The sequence below is a fragment of the Lontra canadensis genome, unplaced genomic scaffold, assembly GCF_010015895.1.
Source record: "Lontra canadensis isolate GAN:19392208 unplaced genomic scaffold, GSC_riverotter_1.0 scaffold76, whole genome shotgun sequence".
NCBI classification, from domain to species: domain Eukaryota; kingdom Metazoa; phylum Chordata; class Mammalia; order Carnivora; family Mustelidae; genus Lontra; species Lontra canadensis.
Genome location: NW_022631070.1, coordinates 10,334,906 through 10,358,587, shown reverse-complemented (window position 1 = coordinate 10,358,587; position 23,682 = coordinate 10,334,906). Strand labels below are relative to the sequence as shown.

The window sequence follows — 23,682 nt, the reverse complement described above, 5'->3', positions numbered from 1 at the left end:
GTTGGAGACTTTAGTTCACTGTCCTGTACCTGTGCTTCCGCATCACCGCGTAACTGCCCTGACGTGCAGACTAGCCTTACTTCGTGCATGAAGATGGCGAGGCTGTGTGAGCAAATTACTCGCTCCTGGCTAGGATTTAGGAACAGCCTATATCTTCAGAGTCTCTTCTAAATGTTCAAATAAATTTCCTTGATGAAGGACCTATAAAGGTGTTCTTTAGCTTTTAAAGTTTTTGTTCAGTGAAATACTTTAAAAAATCTGTGTACCCGTCTGCAAAACACCTAGTGGCAGATCATTTGTGGTAAAACACACAGTGTAACCATTGTTAAGTCTAGTTCAGTGGCGTGAAATACATCCGCTCCGCTGTGCAGCTGTCCCCACTGTCCCTCCCCATAATTCACGTTGTCATGTGAAACGGAGTCTCTGCCTCCACTGACCACTGGGTCCCCATCCCATCCGCCTCCAGCACCCGCAGTTCTGCTCCACCTTTGTGACAGATCTAAGTCCCTCTCAGAGGGGGAATCGTATCCTATCTGTCTTCTTGCAGCGGCCGTCTCACTCAGCGCGATGTCCTCAAGGTTCGTCGCTGCTGTGGCCTCACGGAGACTTCCTTCCTCCTTCGGGTTGGGGGACACCCCACCACACGGACTGTGGCGTGCCCCGCATCTTGTGACCCACGCGCCGGGCCGTGGATACTGGGCTTGCTCCCGTGGGCTTGCTGTTGGGGCTGACGCTGGTGTGAGCCTGTGTGGACAGAGCTCCGAGACCCCGCTTTCCGTTGTTCAGGGGTTCAGACGCGGAAGTGGGGTTGGGGGTCATTCGGTAATTCCGAGTTTTGTGGAAGACCCTTCATCCTGGTCTCCACACTGGCGGCCCCAGTTTGCTTTCCCGCCCACAGCGCTCGGCGTTCCCCTTCCTCCACCTCCTTGCCGACACCTGTCATCTCCTGTCTCTCGGGGTCTAGCTGCCCCGACAGGTGTGACGCGGCACCTGGATGTGGCCTTGATGTGCGTTTCCCTGAAGGTGAGTGTCTTCTCACGGGCTTATCGGCCACTCTCGTATCTTTGGGGACGTGGCTGTTCAGCTGCTTTTCCTGTTTTTGGAGTCGGGTTGGCGGTTAGTATCAGAAGTTCTGTTTCTATTCTGGACGTTAACCAGATAGTAACTGGATATTTAACTGGATTATTCTGGATATTACCAGATGCACGATTTGCAGGTACTTTTCTGCTCTGCAGATAGTGTCTCCTGATGTGCAGCATTTCAGAAGTTTGGTGAAGTCCACTTTGTTTTTCCTTTGGTGGTCTGTGCCTTCAGTCACATCCAAGAAACCATTGCCAAATCCAGTGTCACGAAGCTCTGGCCTACGTCTCTTCCAGCGTTTTATCGTTTTGGGCCTTACGTCGAGGTCTTTGATCCATTTTGAATTAATCGGTGTGTGTGCTCTTGGGTCGGGGTCCGGCTGCCCCCCCGCCCCCCCACCTGTGGACGTGCAGTTTTCCCAGCTCAGTCTGGTGAAGACGCTGTGGGTTCCCCGTCGAGGGGTCTTGGCATCGTTGTCAGCAGTCCTTCCGCTGTCTCGTGAAGGTTTCTTCCTGGGCTGTCTGTCCCCCTCCCCTCGTCTGTCTGTCTCTGTGCCAACAGCACGCGGTTTGGTTACTGCAGTTTTGTGCGGTCGGTTTGGAAGGAGGAAGTGTGAGTCCTCCCGGTTCTTCTTCGGGGTCATTTTGGCTCTTTGGGTCCGTGGAGAGTCCACACGACTTTCGGGATGGGTTTTCTGCATCTGAAAGCGGTGTCGTAGTGCTTCTGATAGGGAGGGCACTGGACGCGTGGATGGTGTCGGTCCCGTTGACGTTGTAGCGATAGGACGTCCTCCGGCCCACGAACGCGGGGCGGGTTTCCGTTTGTCTGTGTCTGGAGTTCCTTTAGCAGTGTCTGGTGGTGGTCGTAGTGCAGGCTTTCCCCCTCCGTGGCCAAGGTCGTTCCTACGTATTTTATTCTTTGAGTGATTTTAAACAATTGTTTTCATAGTTTCCTTTTGAAATGGTCCATTGTTCCTGTTAGAAATACGGCTGGTTGTATGACTTCGCATCCTGCTACGCTGCTGAATTCGGCTGTTAGTTGCAGCCACTTTTTGGTGGATTCTTTAGAGTTTTCTACGTGCGAGATGCTAATGTCTGCAGAGGTCATTTTATTTCTTGTCTCCAAGTTGGACGCTTATTGTCCTTTTGTTATGTAAATGCTCAGTCTAGGAGGCGCAGCATCCTGTTTACTAGGAGTGATGGAAGTGGGCATCCTTGTCTTGTCCCAGACCGCAGAGGAGAACCTCGTCTTGTCTCAGACCATAGAGGAGAAGCTCTCAGCCGTAGAGCTGACTGTGGGGTCCGTGCGCTTGCTGTGTCTGACCCTCGCCTTGGTGAGGCGGTTTCCTCCGGTACCCGCTGTGTTGAGTGTTCCGTGATGGGAGGGTGATTCTGTCCGATGTGCTGCTCAGACGTGCTTGTCCTTTCTGTCAGAGTGGCGTGTCGTCCTTGGTTGGTGACGCGTGTGCTGAGCCACCCCTGCCTTGGCGAGCATTATTAAAATGTCTTATTCTAAGTTGTGTAGTCGTAGTGCAGGACGCTTGGAAAAAAGAAAGCTGCAGATTAATCACCTGTAATTTCTCTGTCCAGATTTGATTTATTTCTTTCTGGTCATTTTTTTCCTCAGCATTGTTTAGCGGTGACTGTTGCTGCATGGTCACTGGGAGTCACTACTGGCGGTGGTCGTGCAGTGCTCCAGGTGGTGGGACCTCGGTCCTGCAGTTTGGGACGGAGGAGGGGTGAGCACGGTGACAGGTGCTGTACGGTTACGTCGCGTTCATTCATTTATTTGCCTTCAGACAACCACGGGGGTTGGCGCTGCTGACTTCACCGACGTGCCCTTGGACGAGCAGAGACGTGGGGTGGCTGGGCCTTCCCGCTGCACGTGCTCAGCCCTGCGTACGTCATCCGTCGGAGTCCTGCAAGGCTGCTGTTCCCGGTACACACGTGGGGTGATCCCAACGCGAGCTGGGAGCTTGGAGGCAGTCGGCACGAGAACCGTGGTCCCAAACACACTCCGTGCGAGGCCTCGGCTCGTCACCCCGTTCGCCGCCTCCCGGCGCGTCCACTGTCGGGACCACCTGCACTTGTCCTCGCGCCACTGCTCTGTTCCTGGACAACAGGCGCTGGCGGGTTCCCCTTGGGTTCAGTAGTCTTCTCGCACCGTGTCTCCCTGCTTAGAAGGATCGTTTCCCGAGGGACACTCGGGCTGTCCTGGGCGTCCCTCTGCCACAGACGGCCACCAGTGCAGACTGGAGGGCTTGTTGGCATGCGAGTCCGGGAACGGGTTTCCTCCCGACTGCAGGACGTGCGGGTACTGACTGGGCCGAGCTCTCGCGGGGACGCCTGTGTGATAGCCGCACACGGGGGTTCCACCCCCCACGTGCCCGCTGGTACCGGGGCTGCTTATTTGCACACATGTTGTCACTCGTGTCTTAGTTTACATTTCTTTGCTCGTTAGTGAGGTCAGACGGCTCACGGTGTTCTTACGTGGCGTCGGCCTTCCTTGGCTGCGGACGCCTGTCCTCCGTCATGTGTTTTCCCACCAGGCTCTTCTGCTTTTCTGTTGGTTTACAGAAGCTTAGGTTCTTCTGGACATTAATTCTTTTATGCATGTCATACTTCTAGAAGTTCTATTGTCTGTTTACTAATGTTTCCCAGCTGTTCCTGTTAAACAGAAAATTTTAATTTTGTACTTATCAGATTCATTGTTTTTGGCCTCATGTTTTGTGCTTTAAAAATTTTTAATTTTTTTAATTTTTAAAAATTAAAAATTTTTTTTAATTAAAAAAAAATTTTTTTTAAAAAGAGACACAGCGAGAGAGGGAGCACAAGCAGGGGGAGTGGGAGAGGGAGAAGCAGGCCTCCCGCCGAGCAGGGAGCCCGATGTGGGGCTCGATCCCAGGACCCTGAGACCATGGCCTGAGCCAAAGGCAGAGGCTTTAACCCACTGAGCCACCCAGGTGCCCCCCCTACAGTCCATTCTTCCCACGACTGACGTTTCCTGGTCCACATGGGTTGGGATTCACTTGCCATGCATCTTGGCAGTGGGTGGACACACGGCAGTTTGAGAGGCCGTTCCCCTGCTGAAGGGCACCGGGGAGACTTGCATTTGGGGCTCTTAGGGTAGACGTTGCCTGTGCTGTCCTGTGTGGGCAGAGGCGGTGTGTATCTGGGCCCGTGCCGGAGTGTGGAGCACTGGACCCCAGGGGCAGTTGCGCTGGTGAGCGTGGGAGGCCGAGAGCCGGAGGACGGTGGGTGGTGGGTGGGTTCTCGCGTGTGCGTACGTCGTCTTCGCACACGTGTGTTAGATGCACTTCGTGTGTCGTGTCAGAGCACTGCTGGTTCTGCGGGGATTTGGGGGACAGTTAGAAAATGGTGTGAACAGAGGGCATCGTGCGTCTGATCCCCTGTGGGAGAGGGAGGTGCGTGGAGGAGAGATGGGAGGGTCAGGACGAGGAGCGGAGCCAGAGCGAAGCTGCCGTGGGGCACTCGTGCGGGAAGCCCCACGGCTCATTGGGAAGGAGCGTCCGAGACCGGCCGGCTTGAGGGGCGGCCTCAGCCTCGCGGTGTCCGTGAGGGGTTCTGCTGCTCAGGTCTCTTGCAGTACGAACCCCAGAAAGAGATTTGCTTCCAGCGTTCTCCTGTGTCGCAGAGCTCACGCTGGGTGGCAGAGTCTGGTCCCGTGTCGTGTCTTGAGGCTGAGGCCTGGGATGCGGTTTTAACAAAACAGTGGTGGTCGGGTCGAAGGGCGAGCCGGAGGGCAGCCCGCGTCTTCCCTGGATGGCTGCCCCCGCCGGGGCTGGTGCGGCTGGGGATGCTACGAAGGCCGCGAGGGCCAGAGCCCGCACGGGGAGGCCCGTGCGCCGTGGCCGAGCTCCGCGTGTGCGGCCCCCGGGGGACGAGAGCGCGTCGGTACGTCGGCCACAGGGAAGGTCTCTTTCTTCCAGGTGAGACGCGCCTGCTGTTTCTTAAGTTTCCGTCTAACCATAAAACAACTCAAGGTGTCACTTTACTGCTTTTCATGAAAGTCGTGGCATAAGTAACGTCGAGACTGACGGCGCGCTGTTTGGGGGAATGAAAGTGGAGACTTTCGTTTCCTGAAACGAAAAGCTTTTTAATGCCTTTAGAGTTAATGGGGGAAATGGAAAAGGGTTGTTTTTGAGGGGGGAGGTTGTTAGTCCCCCCAAACCTTCACAGTGAATCTGTCAGTGAACACTGTCAATTATTTTAATAATAAATAGTAACACTGTCCATTATTTTAGCTCAGAAATGAGGGAAGTTAAGGTTCAGTAGTTATGGTCAAACAGCCGGAATTAGGAAAGGAGGTAGACGTGCCGGCCGGTCGCACCGCGCCTTTTCTCCGCAGAGCCGCGGTGGGGCCTGCGATGCGGGAAGAGCTCCGTCGGCAGCCGAGCCCGCGGCAGACGTGGAGGGGCCGGTGCTCGGGGCTCGGTCCGCCAAGCGAGCGGCGCCTGCCTCGGGCACGTCTTCCGCGGCTGCGCCCCGGGGTCTGTGCGAGGGAGAGCTGGGGCTCTGCGTGGTGCCGGCGTCCTCTATTCCGTGTTGTCCCCCGGACGCCGGACCAGCGTGGCTGTGTGACGTCGCGACCCCGAGGAATTCCCGCCGCAGACAGGGTCGGGCGTCTCGGCCCCGCAGCGGCGACGCGCTGACTTCCTCGGTGGGAGACGCCCGAGCGCGCGCAGGGTTCGCGCCGCTGCGGGCCACGACCGGCGTGATCCAGGGCGCCCAGGGCACACTCCGGTTTGTTCAGTTTCATTCCGGAGAAAGGCCCCTAGATGCGGCGACTGCGTGGAGCTGCTCGTCCTGTCTGGTTCCGGCCGCGGACACGTCAGGGCTTGTGGGGGCTCAGACTGAGCCACAGGCCGGTCGGATGACACGGCTTTCCCGAGCGCGTCGTCTCCAGCGGCGTGGTACGAATCGCTGGGGTGGAGTCGTTACTGGAAGGACGTAAGGTGGAGAATCGCTTAGGAAATAATCACTTGTGAGATTTCTTTTGAAGAACGTTCAGTAAGCAGCGGCTTCTTCCCACTCAACTGCATTTGCGTTTTTGTCTCGGGACTCGCACAGTTGGGCCGGGGGACGCGCCGCGCTGGGCCCTGCAGCCTTCCGCTCGGTGCCGCGCTGGGCAGCAGCTGCGGGCCGCGCCCTGGAGGAGACCTTCGGGGCGGACTACAGGACGGGGAGTGGGCAGGATGGGGGAAGTAGGACTCACTGACACAGTCCAGAGAAACGGGGTAGAACATTTAAGCATCAGAAATTTACGAACTGTGTCATGGTTGGTTACGTTTGGCCACTGTCTGTGCCAACCCAGCTTGCTAGTTCCGCCGCCTCATTTGCTAAAGACACGTCCCTGTGGTGGGTCAGCAGCTTGTGAGACAGCAGAGGCCTGGCGTGACCTTACCCCACTTTACTGACGTAGGGATTTGCACATGGAGTAAAGCTGCCTGATGGGCTAAGGAAGGAGCCCTGGGCTGGGGTCCTTGGTGGTCATGAAGGTCAACTCTGTGGACTCCGTGTAATTGACTCAGGACATGAGGGTCTGCGGCTGGTCAAGGGGACAGACCCTGGCTGGCCCGTGAGGAAGGGGGCGTGGCTCCCGCCTCACTCAGCATCGCCAGCACTCAGACCCCTTCCTACCTTTTCAGAAGAAGAGGTGAGAATGTTCATGTCTAGGCCTTACTTGACGAGCTGGTTTGCGGACTTAGGCCAGCATCCTAGTGATCTCTGTCATAGTGAACGCTGCCCCCAGGCCTCGTGTTGCTTGCTGAGTTCTGGGTGTGCTGCCTAGACCCCACTCCCGGAAGGAGCCCTCCAGACATGGCAGGGACGTTCTGAACCTTCTGTGGTACTTCCCGTGTCGTTGTTTCCTCTTCACGTTTTCTCTTGGATTTTACAGTCTTAATTTTGTATGTTTAAAGCTGTCTTTCCCCTCATTTCTTCCATCTTTGTTCATACTTACCCCCAAATAGAGGAAAAACACTTTGCCGATTCATTCTTTTGCATTATATTTAAATATGTGACTTATTCAGAATTTGTGATGTGCATCTGGGTTGTTTTTATCCAGATTGCCATTTAGTGATTCTACTGTCACTTGGTAAATATTGTTACAGTTTCCTTTTTTTGGTAATGCTCGCCTTTCATACTGAGATTTTTGTGTGCTTGGACCCATTTCTATACATTCTGATCTTTTGTACTATTCTTTTATTTGAGTGTTTCTGTCCAGTCTCATTGTTTTTAAATTGTTGGTACTGTCCGCAGTAATAAGATTCAGTGCTGACCTCATCATTGTCCGTGCTCCAGTAGAGTATTTCTTTTTTTTTTTTTTTTTAAAGATTTTATTTATTTATTTGACAGACAGAGATCACAAGTAGACAGGCAGGGAGAGGGAGAAGCAGGCTCCCCACTGAGCGGAGAGCCCGATGCAGGGCTCAATCCCAGGACCCTGGGGTCATGACCTGAGCCGAAGGCAGAGGCTTTAACCCACTGAGCCACCCAGGCACCCCTCCAGTAGAGTATTTCTTAATAATCTCCGTGGGGCAGAGCGAGTCAGTACTCATTTTTCTTCCTTCTTAAAATATTTTTTATGATAACATGTTTCAACTTTGGATGCTTTTTAAGCTCATAAGATCCTATATTGAGACATCCTGAATTTGGTCCCTGGGACAGAAAAAAGAATAGTAGAAATGCGGGTGAACCCTGAATAAAGTGTGGTTTAAAGTGCCAGTAGGCGGGGCGCCTGGGTGGCCCAGTCAGTCAAGTGGCTGCCTTCCGCTCAGGTCATAATCTCAGGGTCCTGGGATCATGACCTGAGACAAAGGCAGATGCCCCACGACTAAGCCACCCAGGCGCCCCTAAAATTAATTTAAAATAAAAAATTTAAAAGATGAAGTTGAAATTCTCTGTTACTCATTTGTATATCCAACAATCATCTCTTGAATGCCACTTTTATACAAAGCAGTATCTAAAATAGTTTGTTAGGTACCTGGGTGGCTCAGTCAGTTAAGTGTCCGACTTGATTTTTGGCTTGGGACATGATCTCGGGGTTATAGGATCCTCAGGGTCCTGGGATCGAGCCCCAGTTCTGGCTCTGTGCTCAGTGGGTCGTCTGCTTCTCTTCTTCCGCCCCCCACTCATGCTCTCAATCTCTCTCTTTTTAAAGATTTATTTATTTATTTAAGCCAAGTGAGCCACCTGGGTGTCCCTAGCCAAAGCTGCCTTTTTTTTTTTCTTTGTCAAAGGTTTTATTTATTTATTAGAGACAGGCAAGCAGGGAGAGGGGCAGAGGCTCCCCACTGAGCAGGAAGCCTGATGCACGACTCCATCCCAGGTCCCCTGGGATCATGACCTGAGCGGAAGGCAGAGGCCCAACCACCTGAGCCACCCAGGGGCCCTAACAAAGCTTTTAAATGCATACAGTTCACTTACTCTTTATTCTGAATTGCCTAAACCCAAACTTCTCTTTCAGAAGACAAAAACCCTTAGCATAATCCTCTGCTGTTCCATTCATGTTGATGCAAATGGTAGGTACTCATCCGTTCTGATGGCTGAGGAATATTCCGTTGTGTGTGTGGACCACATCTGCTTTACCCATTCATCTGCTGAAGGGCATCTTGGCTCCTTCCGCAGTTGTGGACACTGCTCCTGGGAAAACTCAATGGGAAGAAATCAGAGAGGGAGACAAAGCATGAAGGACGGTGGACTTCGGGAACTAAACTGAGGGTTTCAGGGGTGGTGGGGGATGGGAGACACGGTGATGGGCATTAAGGAGGGCACGTGATGGGATGAGCACTGGGTGTTGTACTCAACTAATGAATCATTGGACATTACATCAAAAACCGAGCAAGTGGTATATGTTGGCTATTGAGTTTAAATAAAAAGAAAGAAAACACAGTTTCTGTGGTGGAGCTGTTCTCTCCCCAGGCTGTGACGGTTCTCGTGTACTAGGGAGAGCTGGTCCTTCATCTGTGCGCGCTGCTGGTCATCCTGTCCCCAGGAAGGGGCCTCCTGCATCTGCCCCATGGCCTTCTGCCTGTGCGCTGTGTGTAAGCCCTCTGTCCCCAAGCGTGGCTCATTGCCTTCTGCTACCCCTACTTCACACTGCCAGGAAAGAGAGAACGGCTCTTCTGTGTCTGCTGTGTGCTGTACAGCTGTCTCCTGGCTGCTGCATGTCACTGGGGTCAAGTCCTTCCAAGGACAGTGCGCTGTGATGCCTCATTAAATAAAACCGCAAACTGGGACTGGAAAGAAATGTCCTTAAGAAGACATAGCTACCAGTGTCCTGCCGCGGCATCGTAGGGTCATTGTGTTTCTAGTTGGTGTAACAGGCCCCTCAGCAGGTGTCAGGCTTAATGGTGAACCACTGCAGGAGCCCTCTGCAAAGTCTGAGACGGGGGTACCCGCACGGCCACTGGGCAGGGCGGTGCTGTGGGCCCCGGTGAGAGGTTGGCATGGTTTCTCGGTAGATAACTAGAAACCACCAGCCGGAAAATAATATATAAAATAAAATCCTTTCTTCAAAAGAAGCAAAAAAATATGCATTAATTAGGGGGAAAAAATCACAAAAAGCACGTGAGAATTTTAGGGAGAAAAACTATAAAACTGTGTTAAAAACATAGAAGATACAAATGAACAGATGTACCAAGCTAATCAGAGGAAAGACTGACTGTTGTAATGGTATTTATTCTCAAATTAAAATTTCGGCATTTTTCATGGGTCTTGGCAGACTGGTTTTAAAATTATTTTGGATGAATAAATGACAAAGAAGAACCAAGAAGAGTGTGAGGCTAGAGGGGGCTGCCCGCGACGGGCACGCTGGTGTGGAGGGCTTGCCGACATTCCTGCCAGGGAGATGGGTGGAGCAGCAGCCGTCTCCAGCTGGCGGGGGACAGACGGTCCAATGAGGGCGCGGTGGAGGTCACACGCTACCCCTGCTTGCTGAGCTGCCCAGTTCTCCTTGGAAGGACCCTCTCTTGATCGCTCCTGGATCTACCACTAGATCTTACGCAAGTGCAGACAGGAGCCTAGAATGGTTTTGGGAAACTACCATTTTATACCGTTATTTTATTTACCAGCTTCTTTTTCCTTTTTCTGTTTAAATTGGGGTATAATTTACAAATAGCATAGTAACTTCAGGTACTCGACATGATTCAGTATCTGTATATACAGCTGACCCTTGAACAGCATGGGTTTGAACTACAAGGATCCACTTACAAGCGAGTTTTTTTTTTAAAAGCTGGGATGGAACTGGAAATGTATTTCCTCCTAAGATTCATAGTAGCACTTTCCTTTTCCTAACTTATTGTAAGAAGATAACAGTACGTAGTCCATTGAACATGCAAAATGTATGTGAATTGACTGTTCATGTTATCAGTTAGGCTTATGGCTAATGGGTTATTCGTAGTTAAATTTGGGCAAGTCCGGAATTCTAGGTGGGTTTTCAGCTGTGCTGGGGTCGGCCCCCTTAACCTCCTGTGTTCAGGCTGGATGGTACTGTGGTCCCATCTAGAGCAGTTATCACCTTGCATAGTTAGAAGAAACATTTTTTTCTTGTGATGAGGAGTTTTAAGATCTACTCTCTTGGCAACTTTTGAATACACAATATAGTAAACTAGAAGCATCTGCTGTGCATTTTACCCCCATGACCTTTATTTTGTGGCTGGCAGTGGATACCTTTAACCCATTTCATCCCCCACCCCAGTCCCCACCTTTGGCCACCCCACTTCTGGCCACTACCAGTCTGTTCTCTGTGTCTGTGAGCTTGGGGTGTGTGTGTGTGTGTGTGTGTGTGTGTGTTCAGAATCCATATATCCATGAGATACGTCAGACTGACTGCACATAGCACAATGCCCTCGAGATATATCCATGTTGTCACAAATGGCAACATTTCGTTCATTTCTGTGGCTGAATAATACTCCTGCGCGGGTGTAGGTGTGTGTGCATGGGTGGTGGGTGTGGTTCGGACTTGCCTTACGCTGATGATTAGCAGTGTTCAGCATCTGTTTGCATACCTGCTGGCCATCTTTTGTCATCTTTGGAAGTGTTGGTTCAGATGTTTCGCCAATTTTTTTAAAAGATTTTATTGATTTGAGAGAGAGTGAAAGATCACAGAGGGAGAGGGGGAAGCAGACTCCCCGTGGAGCAGGGAGCCCGATGTGGGAGTCAATCCCAGGACCCTGAGACCAGGACCTGAGCTGAAGGCAGACGCTTCCTGGACTGGGAGAGGGGTGCCTGGCTCTTTGTTGTTGAGTTGTATGTTCTTTATATGTGTTGGACGTTAACCCCATACCTTGATTATTCAAACATAGTATCTTAGAACTTACATTATCTTAACATCTGCAACATTGCTTCATTTTTTAATGGTTACCCAGTAACTCCTGGTATGACTGTGCTATAATTTAGCCAGTCCCCTAAGACTGATGTTTACATTCTTTCTGCTCTTGTCGCCAGCAATACTAACGTGGATTTCCTGTCTGTGTACATATTATTTCACACATGTCTGTCTGTAGGATGAGTTTCCAGACGGGGAGCTGCTGGACACGTTTCGGTGCTTGCTAGATGTTTGCCCTGCAGGGAGGTGGTTGTTCGGTGGCCCCAGTGAGGCACTGCCCACTGAGCTTGCGTGTCAGTGCAGTGTCCTCATGAGCTCAGCAGATACAAAATCTTGTCTTGGGGTTTCTCTTAGTACTTGGGATTTTTAAAAATTTTTTAGAGTATGTAGAACTTCAGTTAGATGCATTACAAACACATTTCCCAGGTTAGCATTTGTGATTTTAACTTTGGTTATCCTGTTTTTTTTGCTGTTTAGAAATTGCTGATTTTATGTAAATTTTCCAGTGTTTTCTTAAATCACTCTGGTTTTGTTTCCTATTTGGGAGGTTTTCTCACACAATGATTTCTCTCCCATGTTTTTCTTCTAATGATTGTGTGGTTTTCTTTTTAATATTTGAATCTGACCAATTCAGAATTTACTGATGGGCACAGACTAAGGTAGGGCTTTGTCTTTATTCTCTGGGAATAAGGACTGTGAGGCCCTTCTCCTAATGTCGTGTGCCGATTGAACTTTCCCCTGCTAATTTGAAATGGCACTTTGATCATAATCAAAATGTGTATTTGGGTCCCTCTCTGGACTTTGTGTTTCCATTGGCCTGCTGTTCATGCACAAGTTCAATTACTTTAGCTCTATAATGTTTTAATAGCTGATGTTACCCTGAGAGAATTTTCCTGGGAAGTTCTTTTTAAATTCTCTATAGAACTTTAATATTACCTTGACCACTTTGTGGTGACACTTTATTAAATTATCTTAGGGGCAATTCAGATTTTGTTGTCTTCCATTCAGATATCAGGCATGTCTCTCCATCTCGTCATCTTCTCCAGTATCTGTCACGTTTCAGGATTTTTTTCATACAGATCTTGTCATTTCTTCTATTTATCACTGTCTATTACTATCTTTCTTATTGCTGTCGTAAATAATTGGGGTCTTATTTTAATCTTCTAACTGTATTTTTGGTTTGTATATATGAGTGCTATTCATTTGATGTATTCATTTGTATCCACACAAATAATTGATTCTATTATTTGGTTATTTAAAATAGTATGTCAGCTGATTTTCTTGGGTTTTCTACATATGTAATCTGCAGATAATGATCATTTTAAATCTTTACCAACTTTTACACCATTTCTTTTATTCCAGCTATGCTGGTTATTACCTTTGGCAGAGGGTTAAAGTCATCTTTGAATATTTCTGATTGAAATAAGGAAGTATTTACTCATTTCCATCTTGTTAGAGGCAGGTGGTTGGATTTTTATAAATGCCTTTTTAATACATATAGAAATCTTCATAGTTTCTCATTTTTGATCTATCAATGGGATGAATTATATTCCTAGATTTCTTCATAATAATAAATCTTTGCAAAATCCTGGAATTAAACACTTAGTTATGGTATATTCCTTTGATTTTCTTTTTGAGTGTATTAGAATGTTAACATCTGTCTTATATTTATACTTAATATTATTTTGTCATTTGAAATATTTAAGGTTTTTATAGTGTTCCTGTGGAACACTGGCTTTTCTGTGCTATTTTTGTAGGGGTTTTTTGTTACCATTCTTATGCTAGATTCCTTGCTTTCCTTCTTTATTATGTACCAGAAAAGTTTAAACCACATCGGAGTTATGTGACCATTAAGAGTTTGATCAAATTCCCTTGTGAATATGTCCCTACCTGGTGTTTTTCAAAGAAAGCTCTTTGCCAACTTCTTCTATTGATTTATTTTGAAGTTTTTCATTTCACATATTCTGCTTTTTTCTATGGTCAAGCTTTGGTCATTTATATTTTCCTAGAAAATTATAGTGTTTGTTTATTTTCTATTTTTGCACAGAAATGAACAAAGTAGTTGCTTTTAATTTTAATTTCTTCGTTACATTTGGCTGTGGCTCTGTAGGCATTTCTTAGTTTATATGCTTTTGTGCTTTGTTAATTTCACTGTTAATTTGAGAAGCTGGTGATGTCTCTGTTTTTCCCTTGAGGGGCTCTTAGACTAATATTGGTTTTCACTTTTTATTTTTTAACTGGCTCTGCTTTAGCTTTTTAGTTCTGTGCTGAGATTTTTTTTTTTTTTTTTTTGCAATTTTTAGATAACGTTTTTAATTCACTAGTTTATGATCGTTTTCCAGTTTTGTTACTAATGCTGGGTTTGCTTTCACTGCGAGGAGTGTCTGCACTTTTGGAATCTAAAGTAAAGTTGTCTGGGAGGGACACCTGGGGTCCGGCAGTGGAGCGTAGGACTCTTAGCTCAGCTCAGGTCATGACCTTGGGGCCTTGAGATCGAGCCCCGTGTTGGGTTCCCCGCACAGCACAGACTCTGCCTGAGATTACGTTTCCTCCTCCCTCTGCTCCTCCCCTGCACACACACACTCTCTCAAGTACGTAATTTAATTAAATAAGGTTTTCGTGTCCAGTTTTATGCTCAACTGTAATGAATTTTCCTTGGACCTGTTGAAGGTCAGAACAAATTTAACTAGATTTGCCTTGTTAATGAGCTCTTCTGTGTGAATACCTCCTTCTGTCCGCTGGATGTTTTTGTGGACGGAGAGCAGTGAAGTCTCAAAACTCTGTATTCCTGTCAGTGTTTCCTTTATTTCTTACAGTCTTTGCTTTCTAACAATCTGTGCCCTGTGTGTCTTCATTTTTTATTATTTTTAAAGATTTTATTTATTTATCTGAGGGAGAGAGATTATGAGAGGAGAAGGTCAGAGGGAGAAGCAGACGCCCCATGGAGCAGGGATCCCGTTGTGGGACTCGTCCCAGGACTCGGGGATCACGACCTGCGCCAAAGGCAGTCAGTCAACCCACTGAGCCACCCACGCGCCCTAGTGGCTTTCTTTAAAAAAACAATTCTTGCCTTGGATTCCACGTCCTGTCGGCTGCCGTGCTGGTCCCTGCGTCTGGATTGCATTTCTGCAGTGTGCCTGTGTCCCTTCCCGCCTACTTGTTCTGTCACGTTGGAAGTCTGTCCTGTAAACCGTGTGTTTCAGTGTTGTGATCCAGTCTGTCTTTTTTGTACTGTGGAGTTAGGCAGTGTTTGTTTATTAAACAAAGTTGGTTTTGGTCCTGTCATTGTATGTAATATGCTTTCTGTTTCTTTTGGGGATTTTTGGTGTTTTTTTTTTAAGATTTTATTTATTTATTTGACAGAGATCACAAGTAGGCAGAGAGGCAGGCAGAGAGAGAGGAGGAAGCAGGCTCCCCGCTGAGCAAAGAGCCCGATGCGGGGCTCGATCCCAGGATCCGAGATCATGACCTGAGCCGAAGGCAGAGGCGTAACACACTGAGCCATGCAGGCGCCCCTCTTTTGGTGTTTTTATGTTTCACCACATAATGTGTTTTTTTAAAAGAGTTTTTTCAGATTTTAGAACATTTGTACTTTTGTTCTGATGGTTACGGTCCTAAATGTAGACGGAATACTTCATTCCTGAGGTCTTTTCTGTTGGCTTTCTCCCGTGAATGGTGAGGATGTTTGGACCGGTTCACCTCGGACCGCATCCCTGCCCCAAGGCCCACGCCAGACTTGATATCCACTAGTCCTGACTTCTACGGGAGAATCGAGCCTCACCAGTGACCCGCCTTTTCCCCTCAGGCTGTCCATCAGCATCTGGGTCTCTCCCTGGGCCCTGTCGACTGTGCTCGCAGGTTAGTTGGTCAAGGCCGCTGGAGCTCACCTTGGTCCCCTCCTCTCCTCGTGAGCCCTCTGGCTGTCTGCGTGGACAGGTGGAACATGTGATCTCATCAACAGAGAGCATTGGTCTGCCACACACAGATGTCCGTCAGTCCTCAGTTGGGATTCACTGTTTGTTGAAATGTGTCCTTTGAATTTGGAAGGTGGTTCCATGAGGAGTACTTGCATTCGTGAAGTGATTTGTCGTGAAGGCTTTGACACTGAAATGACAGACGGACCTTGTGGGCCTCGCCCTCGCAGCTTGTACATGCACGGCTGTCTGGGGAGACGGCGGCTGGCCCGGCTCGCCTCCTGTGCCTTGTGTCTGCATGTCCGGGAGCCTCCTGGTAGAGATGGAAGGATTGGGAGGATAGCGCACATTCCCGTATGTAACACTGTCCTTCCTTCGGAAACGACCTGTGAAGCAGATACGCCCTCACGGCAACGTGAGTTCCTAGAGCTGGCGAGCGCGAGTGAGCCTGCGGTAGCCGTCTCTGTGCTCCAGAGTATGTCTGAAGTACGTTTTTAAAAATTGAATAAAATGCCATGTAACTGTAAATCAGGGATTCTGGTTAGTGATCCAATCCAAAGTATATTTCATGGAAAATCACATTTTTGTCTTATTGACCCCAACATATATTCTTGTTTCTTTACATGTTGGCAACCGCTCCTATGATTCTTACACATTCTTTAGTGTCATGTCCTGAGTTTTGAGTTAGAGAATTTTATATTCTGAAGTCTTGTAGCTAGAGATGATAAAATTCTGAATTTAGACTTTGCTGAGCGGAAGTTAGTGACAGTCGCGGAGGCCAGAGCTACGTGGGATGTTAGACGAAAATATGTTAAGTGATTTCTGTTTGCTGGTTAAGGACTATTTTGAACAATTACTCCTCTAAATACACAAATAAGATTGAGGTTTAAAACAGCATGATAATTAAAAGACTTAAATGTCTAAGATTTTGTTTCTTCTGTAGGGCCCTCAGAAGCACAGCTTGTGACAAAGGAGAAATAAATCACCCTAATTATTTGTTTATTTTCGAGTCCTAAGGGGTTTTTAATTTGTTTTCCTTCTGCACTCAGGTACATGTCTCGAGTCCACGGTATGCACCCAAAAGAGACCACGCGTCAGCTGAGCCTGGCTGTGAAAGACGGTCTCGTTGTCGAAACCTTAACAGTAGGCTGCAAAGGCTCAAAAGCCGGTATTGAGCAGGAGGGATACTGGTTGCCGGGAGACGAGATCGTAAGTATATTTTATCAGACATATTTGGAGATGTTGACTTGACATCTTGGAACATTATTTAACTCCAACACATAGTAATTCATTTTTAGAAGTTTCATAGTATTTTACTTCAGTATTTCTTATGAACAGGAAGGGCCTACATTGGCAGGATGGATAATTTCCTCCCTCGTTAGGAGGAAACTCACTTCTACAAAGAGCCTCCTTTCTCTGTCCAGTTTCCCTTGAATCTGAAAAATAAAAGAGAGTCCCCTTTTACTGTACGCATTCAGCGGTCTTCCTGTTTTCTTCAGGAAACATTAGTGCGGACTGTTTCATGCAGGCTAGTGTCGATGCCGTGTAGACAGAGCGAACAGGAAGTTGTCCTCCCGGGCTGATGGCATCTGCGCCCGGGGGCACCTGTCAGTGGGACTCATGCAGGAGTTCCAGCTCCTTGGGCAGTCTCCTCACTGACTGTGACCATAACCGGTCTGCGGGCGCTCTGGCAGAAATCAGGAAAGACAAAGCTCATTTTCTTTATATTTTGCCTGGTTCTTACTTTGACCCCCTTCTGAGTGAGGACATTTCCGTCTCTTCTTTTACTTGGAGCCTCAGGCACACAGAGACGTGCGTTTGTTTCTTACATAAACGCTGGTTTCATGTGTAATACTTTCATATTTCTACCTTCACTGGCCTATGATATTTCTAATACCTTGATTAGAAAAGTCTTAATTTTTGCTAAGGCACATCGTTTAAAGATGATAGGTTTCAAATATAATAGATACTTTTTCAAAGTTTCTAAAAGGAATCAATTTAGTAGGTAGGTGTTTTGAGAGTGTTTATCGTGACTTCTCCAATACCATAAAAATGACACAAAATCTTAAAATTGGTTCTTTGTGGGCACTTTTCCCAAGAATTGTGAATTGTATTTTCCTCTCTGGGTCTACAGCAGATGTGGCCCCGTTCATGCTTGCCGTCCAGTCCCAGAGCAGCAGGACCACACGTTTTCTGGGGGCAGCTGGTCTAAATGTTAGGGAAGTTGTTCAGTTTTAACACTGTGTTTGTCAGTTTAATCTCTGCCTTCCAAGTTTTAGGAAAGAAAATTCACACTTTCCACAAATAGAAAATGTGGAAGAAAACAATGTTTACTTTCATTGGTATCATTTGATCTGTGCACTTGAAGTGCTCTTGAAAACTTAAGCAAGAATGTTTCTATCATAATAATTTCTTTGTTCATGTCCTCTCAGAATAGTAGAGCTTTGTTGCCAGTAAAGAAACTTTGGGGACCAAGTCCCAATAATTACAACGTGAGGTGATCTAACCCTGTCCCCACTAGATGCTGATAAGCTTATTATATACTGAAAATAACCAAGTAATAGAAAATGTCTAATCCCAGACACTTGGAAAATCTGTAGTATAGAAATTTCTGAGGTCTCCATATAATTAACCAAGAGTAAGCGCAGCTTAATGGGCAGGATTTTGGTTGGTTTTCCAGGCAAGAGATTTTACTTCCTGCTTTTTAGGGTTATGCCTCCCAGGGAGCTTTCTTCCTCTTCAAGTGGGAGTTTGGCTCCCACTGAGCAGCTAACGGGCCACATTAGACTCTGTGTTCTGTGTTGGACATATTTACAGTGTCATCCCTTTTTTCTTTTTTCAAGATGAAAATTTCAAACAACCAGTGTGTAGGTTCTATTTATTCTGGTTGGTTCTTAACAAAGATTTCCTATACTAAGTATGCATGTTTCTAGTGCAGCTGGGGTTGTGAAAATTGTGCCTAGTTTATAAAATAAGCAGATACTAAAAATGCAGAGGCAGTGTAGTGTAGCAGAAGGAGGTCAGGTCTTACATGTGAACACAGAGGGTCCCCATCCTAGCCCATGCGTTTATTTTGCTGTGTGACCTTGAGGAAATTTCTTAACCTCTGACCCTCATTCTTCACCTAAAATATGAGCATATGAATATGTGTTTCATTTGATTATTTTAAGGTTTAAGTGAGATTACCTATATAAAGCGTATAACCATGTACTCAAAGCAAGTTTTGGCCAGCAAATAAGTGTGCTTAAGAAACGTCCTTATGTAGTGTAGCAAAAACACATTTCTTAATAACCACACAAACAAAAATTGTCATCAGGGTCTTTTTACTTCTAAACCCATCTCTTCCAACACAAGGACATGTGTAAAGACGTTTCCCCAAGACACTGGCACAGTTTGAGGACCAGCTATGGAGTGATGAGGCTGTGTGAGATTCCCAGAGCCCTGACTGGGTTAACCCAGGCTCCCAGTGCTGTCAGGCTGCTGTGTTCACGTACTGAGTTCCCTAGAAGGACACAAAGCTCATGGGTGGCCTGGCATGTGGGCCACTGTGTACCGGGCTGCTCTGACCTGCACAACTCAGGGAGGTGTGCTCAGCCCCCACCACCAGCAGCACACGCGGCAGCCGCGTCTCCTCAGGGAAGCCAGTGCCAGGGGAGGGCCCTGCTGCGACTCGCACAGAGGTGTTCGTGGGCCAGTGTTGGAGTCTGGGCCCTCCTTAAGACCTCCCCACCTGTACATATGATTCTCTGAACATCGAGTTCTTAAATTGAAAGACGTGTTACTCATCTTGTTGACTGTCGACTTTCTGACTCACTGTTGAGAGAAGTCAAGCAGATACACACGGCTCTGAGAAGGAAAGGCATAAGATTTTGTACTTACTGCTATTTAAACCTTTGATTGGAAGTTAAAGGATTCTTTTTTTAAAAAATATTTATTTATTTGTGAGAGAGTGGGAGGAGGGGCAGGCAGAGGGAGAGGGAGAAGCAGGCTCCCCACTGAGCAGGGAGCCCGATGTGGGGCTTGATGATGGGACCCTGGGATCAGGACCTGAGCCAAAGGCAGACATTTAGTGACTGAGCCCCCCAGATGTCCTGAAGTTAAAATATTCTTTACTCAGGAAGTTCTGTCATTTGAAAAATGAGTGGTAAAGCTCTTCTTTAATCTCTCAAAGTAGGAGCTACAGCTCCGAGGTGGGGAAAAGCGGATTTCCCTGGGTGAGTCCCCACAGCGCATGCCTGAGATCCCTTGTGTTAGCCCAGAGCTTGGGCTTGTCTTTACTGCCATTATGGTGGGAAGGGGATGGTGGTCCCAATGCCCCTCCCATCCCTGAGCGGAGAGCCCGCTGGGGCCCATTTGTACTCCACCTTGGCTGCCTTTTCTCCCAAAGCTGCTTTTTAAAAACTGACACAATGAAAGATACGTGTATCTTAGACATTATTTTTATTAAACCCGGCAATCGTGTAATAAATGCGTAATGCTAACAATAAGCCCGGAAATAATTATGTATAATCTGTCGAAGAGGAAGCCTATGTAAGTCAAAGACTGGCCTCCTTTGTGCCGAGCCTCCTTTTGCCGGACTAGAACGATTTCTGCCCAAAGGTGGTTCACCGGGAGAAACCGACACAAAGTAGTCAGTAGATGAGCACTGTCCTGGTGTTACTTTAAGTATGTCCATTTGAGAAAGCAGAAGGAAAACCATAATTATTAAAAATGAGGCCACTCTCAATTTTTTTAACGGTTTGCTTAAATATTAGTCAGCAGAGCAGCAGTTATCTGCACCAGCCAATTTTAAAATGACAATCTTGTCGAAGCTGGGAGCCACTCCTGGAGATTTTGTACACTTCTCTTCCAGGTCTGTGTGTCATGAATACTCGTTCATAGGATCCAAGTAATTCTAGCGGCGGTTCTCAGAGCTTTCGGGATTATCTGAGCCGAGGCCAAGAGACCCAGACACAGAGTGAAAGCTTGTGCTACCTCACTGTTCAGCGTTTCCTTACATCAAGGCTTTTTTCTTCTGATTTTCAAAGCAGGGCTGCACGTTCTCCTAGACGGCTCCATCGTCTGCTCCTGCTAGAGAATATATGCTACTTCAGTCCACGTGTGGCCGTCACATCTTGAGAAACCTACATCTTGGGCAGAGTGTTAGCATTTGCTGGGCCGAATTTGGCATTTAGTAGCTTCCTTTGCAGTAAACACGTTAATTGCTCAGCCTTCAACTTTGAGTGCAGAAGGCGCTCGCTAGAGGTTTGGAAGGTCTTCTAGAAGAATGCAGTGCCATCTAGTAGGGCAGGTAGCCTCGAGCTAGGGCTGGTGTGCAGATAAAACATCAAGTATGCGCTTTGATGCTGAGGTAGTTGTAATGCTGTCTGTTGTCATGACTTCCCGCTTCCTTCATGGTCCCTGGTGCAGAGCCGTGACTTGGCCCCACCGTTTGATCTGACACTGAGCGATTTGGCGACAGGTGTCAAGGTTGACTCCAGGCTGCAGGACCGTGGCGTGCACTACGGAGCTGTGGGGCTTACTCACCTCCCGGGTCTGCGCTCGAGTCTTGTTTCTTCTTTCCCGTTACTGCTATTTCAAGATCAGTGTGTTCGTACGGCAGCTGCCCCGGGACCCCGGACTGTCACTTGGAGCCCTTGGCCAGTTTTCTGCAGCTGCCTCAGGTGCGCGTGGGAGCTCGGGTCCCAGCTGCCATGCCTGCTTCAGTCTCGGGGCTTCTCATGGAATCCGGCGGGGCCTGCCGATAAGTAGGACCTCATGCTGCTTTCAAAGGAGGCCTGGGTAAAAAGATAGAATTCTTTATTTTTTGCTGTTTCCCGTGTCTTTAAGGTCTTAACACTTTAAAGAAGCATAATTAATGAAAATACACATTTTGTGGTTTCTTTGAAGGGATCACATGTTCTCCTGGGGATACATGGAATTTGGTCCTAATTTGTAAAGGGGCAAGATAGACACTTGCCCACCCTTCTGTTTCTCCACATTCAGAATGACCAGTCTGAAAGCAGCGGTGGTTTACATACTTCCAGGAACTTGTTACGGTCTCATCCTTTACATAAGAGAGGATTGCATCTGTGTCTTTCCCTTCAGAAGTGACACCGTTACACAGCCATGGCAGGAAGTGTTCTCTTGATTTGCTCTTGAAAATACATGAAGAGAAGCTGCTGAATTCAGGCAGCTTGACTGTCTCAGCCCGCTTCGTAAATACAAGTATTGAACTGAGAAATGTTTAAATTTAGATCTTTGCATTTTTGTGGTTTAGTTGTCATAAATTAATCATATGTTTTAGGTACCCTGAGTGCAAAACTTCAAGCTCATTGGATACCATTGATATTTTTAAGCGAAATATATTTTATTACATTAATGCTAATTGTGTGCAGAACTCCACATTTCTTCCAAAGATCCATTATGTGTCTCAGATGCAAAGATATGCAAAATCACTTATTTACAAAGTGAAATAGTAAGTGTCTGTGATTATTAACTAACTAGAAACCAATTTAACTATGATTCTATGTGTATTCAAACTGTAACGTACCTAGAAGTTATTCTTGATTTGGTAAAGAATTTCCATTCTCTCCAGTAGAGCATTTTGGGTCATGCTACTCTGTTATATTCTGTTCAGCTTTGAATGACTGGTTGTGTGTGTGTGTGTGTGTGTGTGTGTGTGTGTGTGTTTCCTTTTTTTCCCTCCTGTCTAAATTCTAGATCTCTAAGCAGAGTTATAATAGTTTTATTTTTAATACATAATACTTAAAATGACGGGATATTTTTAATCACCAAATTCTTAGCTCTTGATGATTAACTAATTTTGCATTGTACCTATGTTAAATACCACATCAAACACATATTTGATAAAGTGAGATTTATCTGCTCATTACATGCAAGTAGGGAATGACTTTAAATACTAGAATCTCTTTTGAATGTCCTGAGTGTGCATCATAGTTTGGGAGGCCTGGTTACAGCCACAGCTCTCCCAGCGAGCCCTCAGTCAGCGATGTGTCTTGCTCTCTGGCTTACAGAAATACTGTGTCACTGTCATCAGGAACTTGAAGTACTGAGGAAGAAGCACGCATGCGTGTTCCTGCAAACGCAACACAGTGATGTGACTTGTTCTTAAGTTGGTTCTGCACTCCAGCAGGAGGTCTCAGGAACCAACCAGCACTTACTGAGCATAGCCACTCATTTCATCCTTACAAAAACCCAGTAAATGAGGCACTACTATTTTTTTCATTTTACAGATGGAAAATGATACCCAGAGAAGCTAAGATTGTGCCCAGATCTCAGAGCCCATGAAGGCCGTAGCCGGGATTTGAGCCAGTGTAGCTCCAGGGTCTTAAGCCAACGCTGTCCGTGGTGGCGGATGGAGGTCAGCAGGCTGTTTCTAGGCGGTGGGCTACTTCCTCCTGGGTTCCGAAGACAGCCTGTGTGAACCTCACACCACGGTCAAGTACTGAGCTTACCTGTTCACATTCATGACTCCCAAGTTTTTAAAAAAAAATCTCGCCTCGAACCACTTTCAGATCGAAAGGACTTACTTTCATAGTCTTGTGCAAATTTATAACGGCACCGAATTTCAGTAAAATGTTTTCGTAACATCACTGTAGGTTTTATGGTAGGTTTTTATGAATTTTCCTTTGTCCATTTGTAGCTTTTGTGTTAGTGTCTAAGCTTCCTCTTAAACTAGGGATGACCCTTGAGTTTGCATGCCGTTGTCTTTTCACTGATGATTAGACAGCCATAGATAATGAGTTGATATCATCTACAAAGTCATGTAAGTTGTGTAACAAATCATAGTTTGTGTACAGAATCCCTTTAGCTTTGTGTATTGCCTGATAATGAGCAAGGTTGTAGTAGAGAGACCAAGATTATTTTGTTTTTGTTTTGAAAGGCCTACAGTATGCAGCCTTTCTCCAGGACAGCAGCCCCAAACAAGGTGAACTAATTTTGCACTATGTTATTTTACTTTTTAATTGTGCCTTTTTTTTGGTATACATTTCCATCTTTTTTTAGGGTCTCTTAGTTTATTCTTGCTAGAATTACTCGTTAAAATCATACTGTCTTAACATTGCTTCTAGTCTTGGATTTTATGCTAGTAGGTTTGCATTTTTAAAACTTTCTGGAAGTATTGGACTGTCATTTCACATACGGTGCTGTCGATCAGGCTCTGTCTAGAGTAGTGGCTGACGTCTGAAATCCAGTGAAAATGCACACGTAGCCCTTGACACACATCGAGTATTTCTGAAGTCCCCTATCAGTGGATTGTGTCTACTGGAAGAAAAACTGCAACAGCTCTGCCTGTAACAAACACCTTACGTCATTCATACCCATAACAACATTTCCT

At 46.9% G+C, this 23,682-nt stretch overlaps 1 protein-coding gene across 5 annotated transcripts in view; it reads left to right on the top strand.

The window, feature by feature from the left end:
• ZMYND11 (zinc finger MYND-type containing 11) overlaps window positions 1–23,682 on the top strand; it is a 119,302-nt gene that overhangs the window by 57,856 nt on the left and 37,764 nt on the right. For all 5 annotated transcript variants that reach the window (XM_032881697.1, XM_032881696.1, XM_032881699.1 and 2 more), the window contains one exon: window positions 16,394–16,553. In XM_032881697.1, coding sequence (XP_032737588.1) covers window positions 16,394–16,553 — 160 coding nt within the window. The remainder of the gene's footprint in view (window positions 1–16,393; window positions 16,554–23,682) is intronic.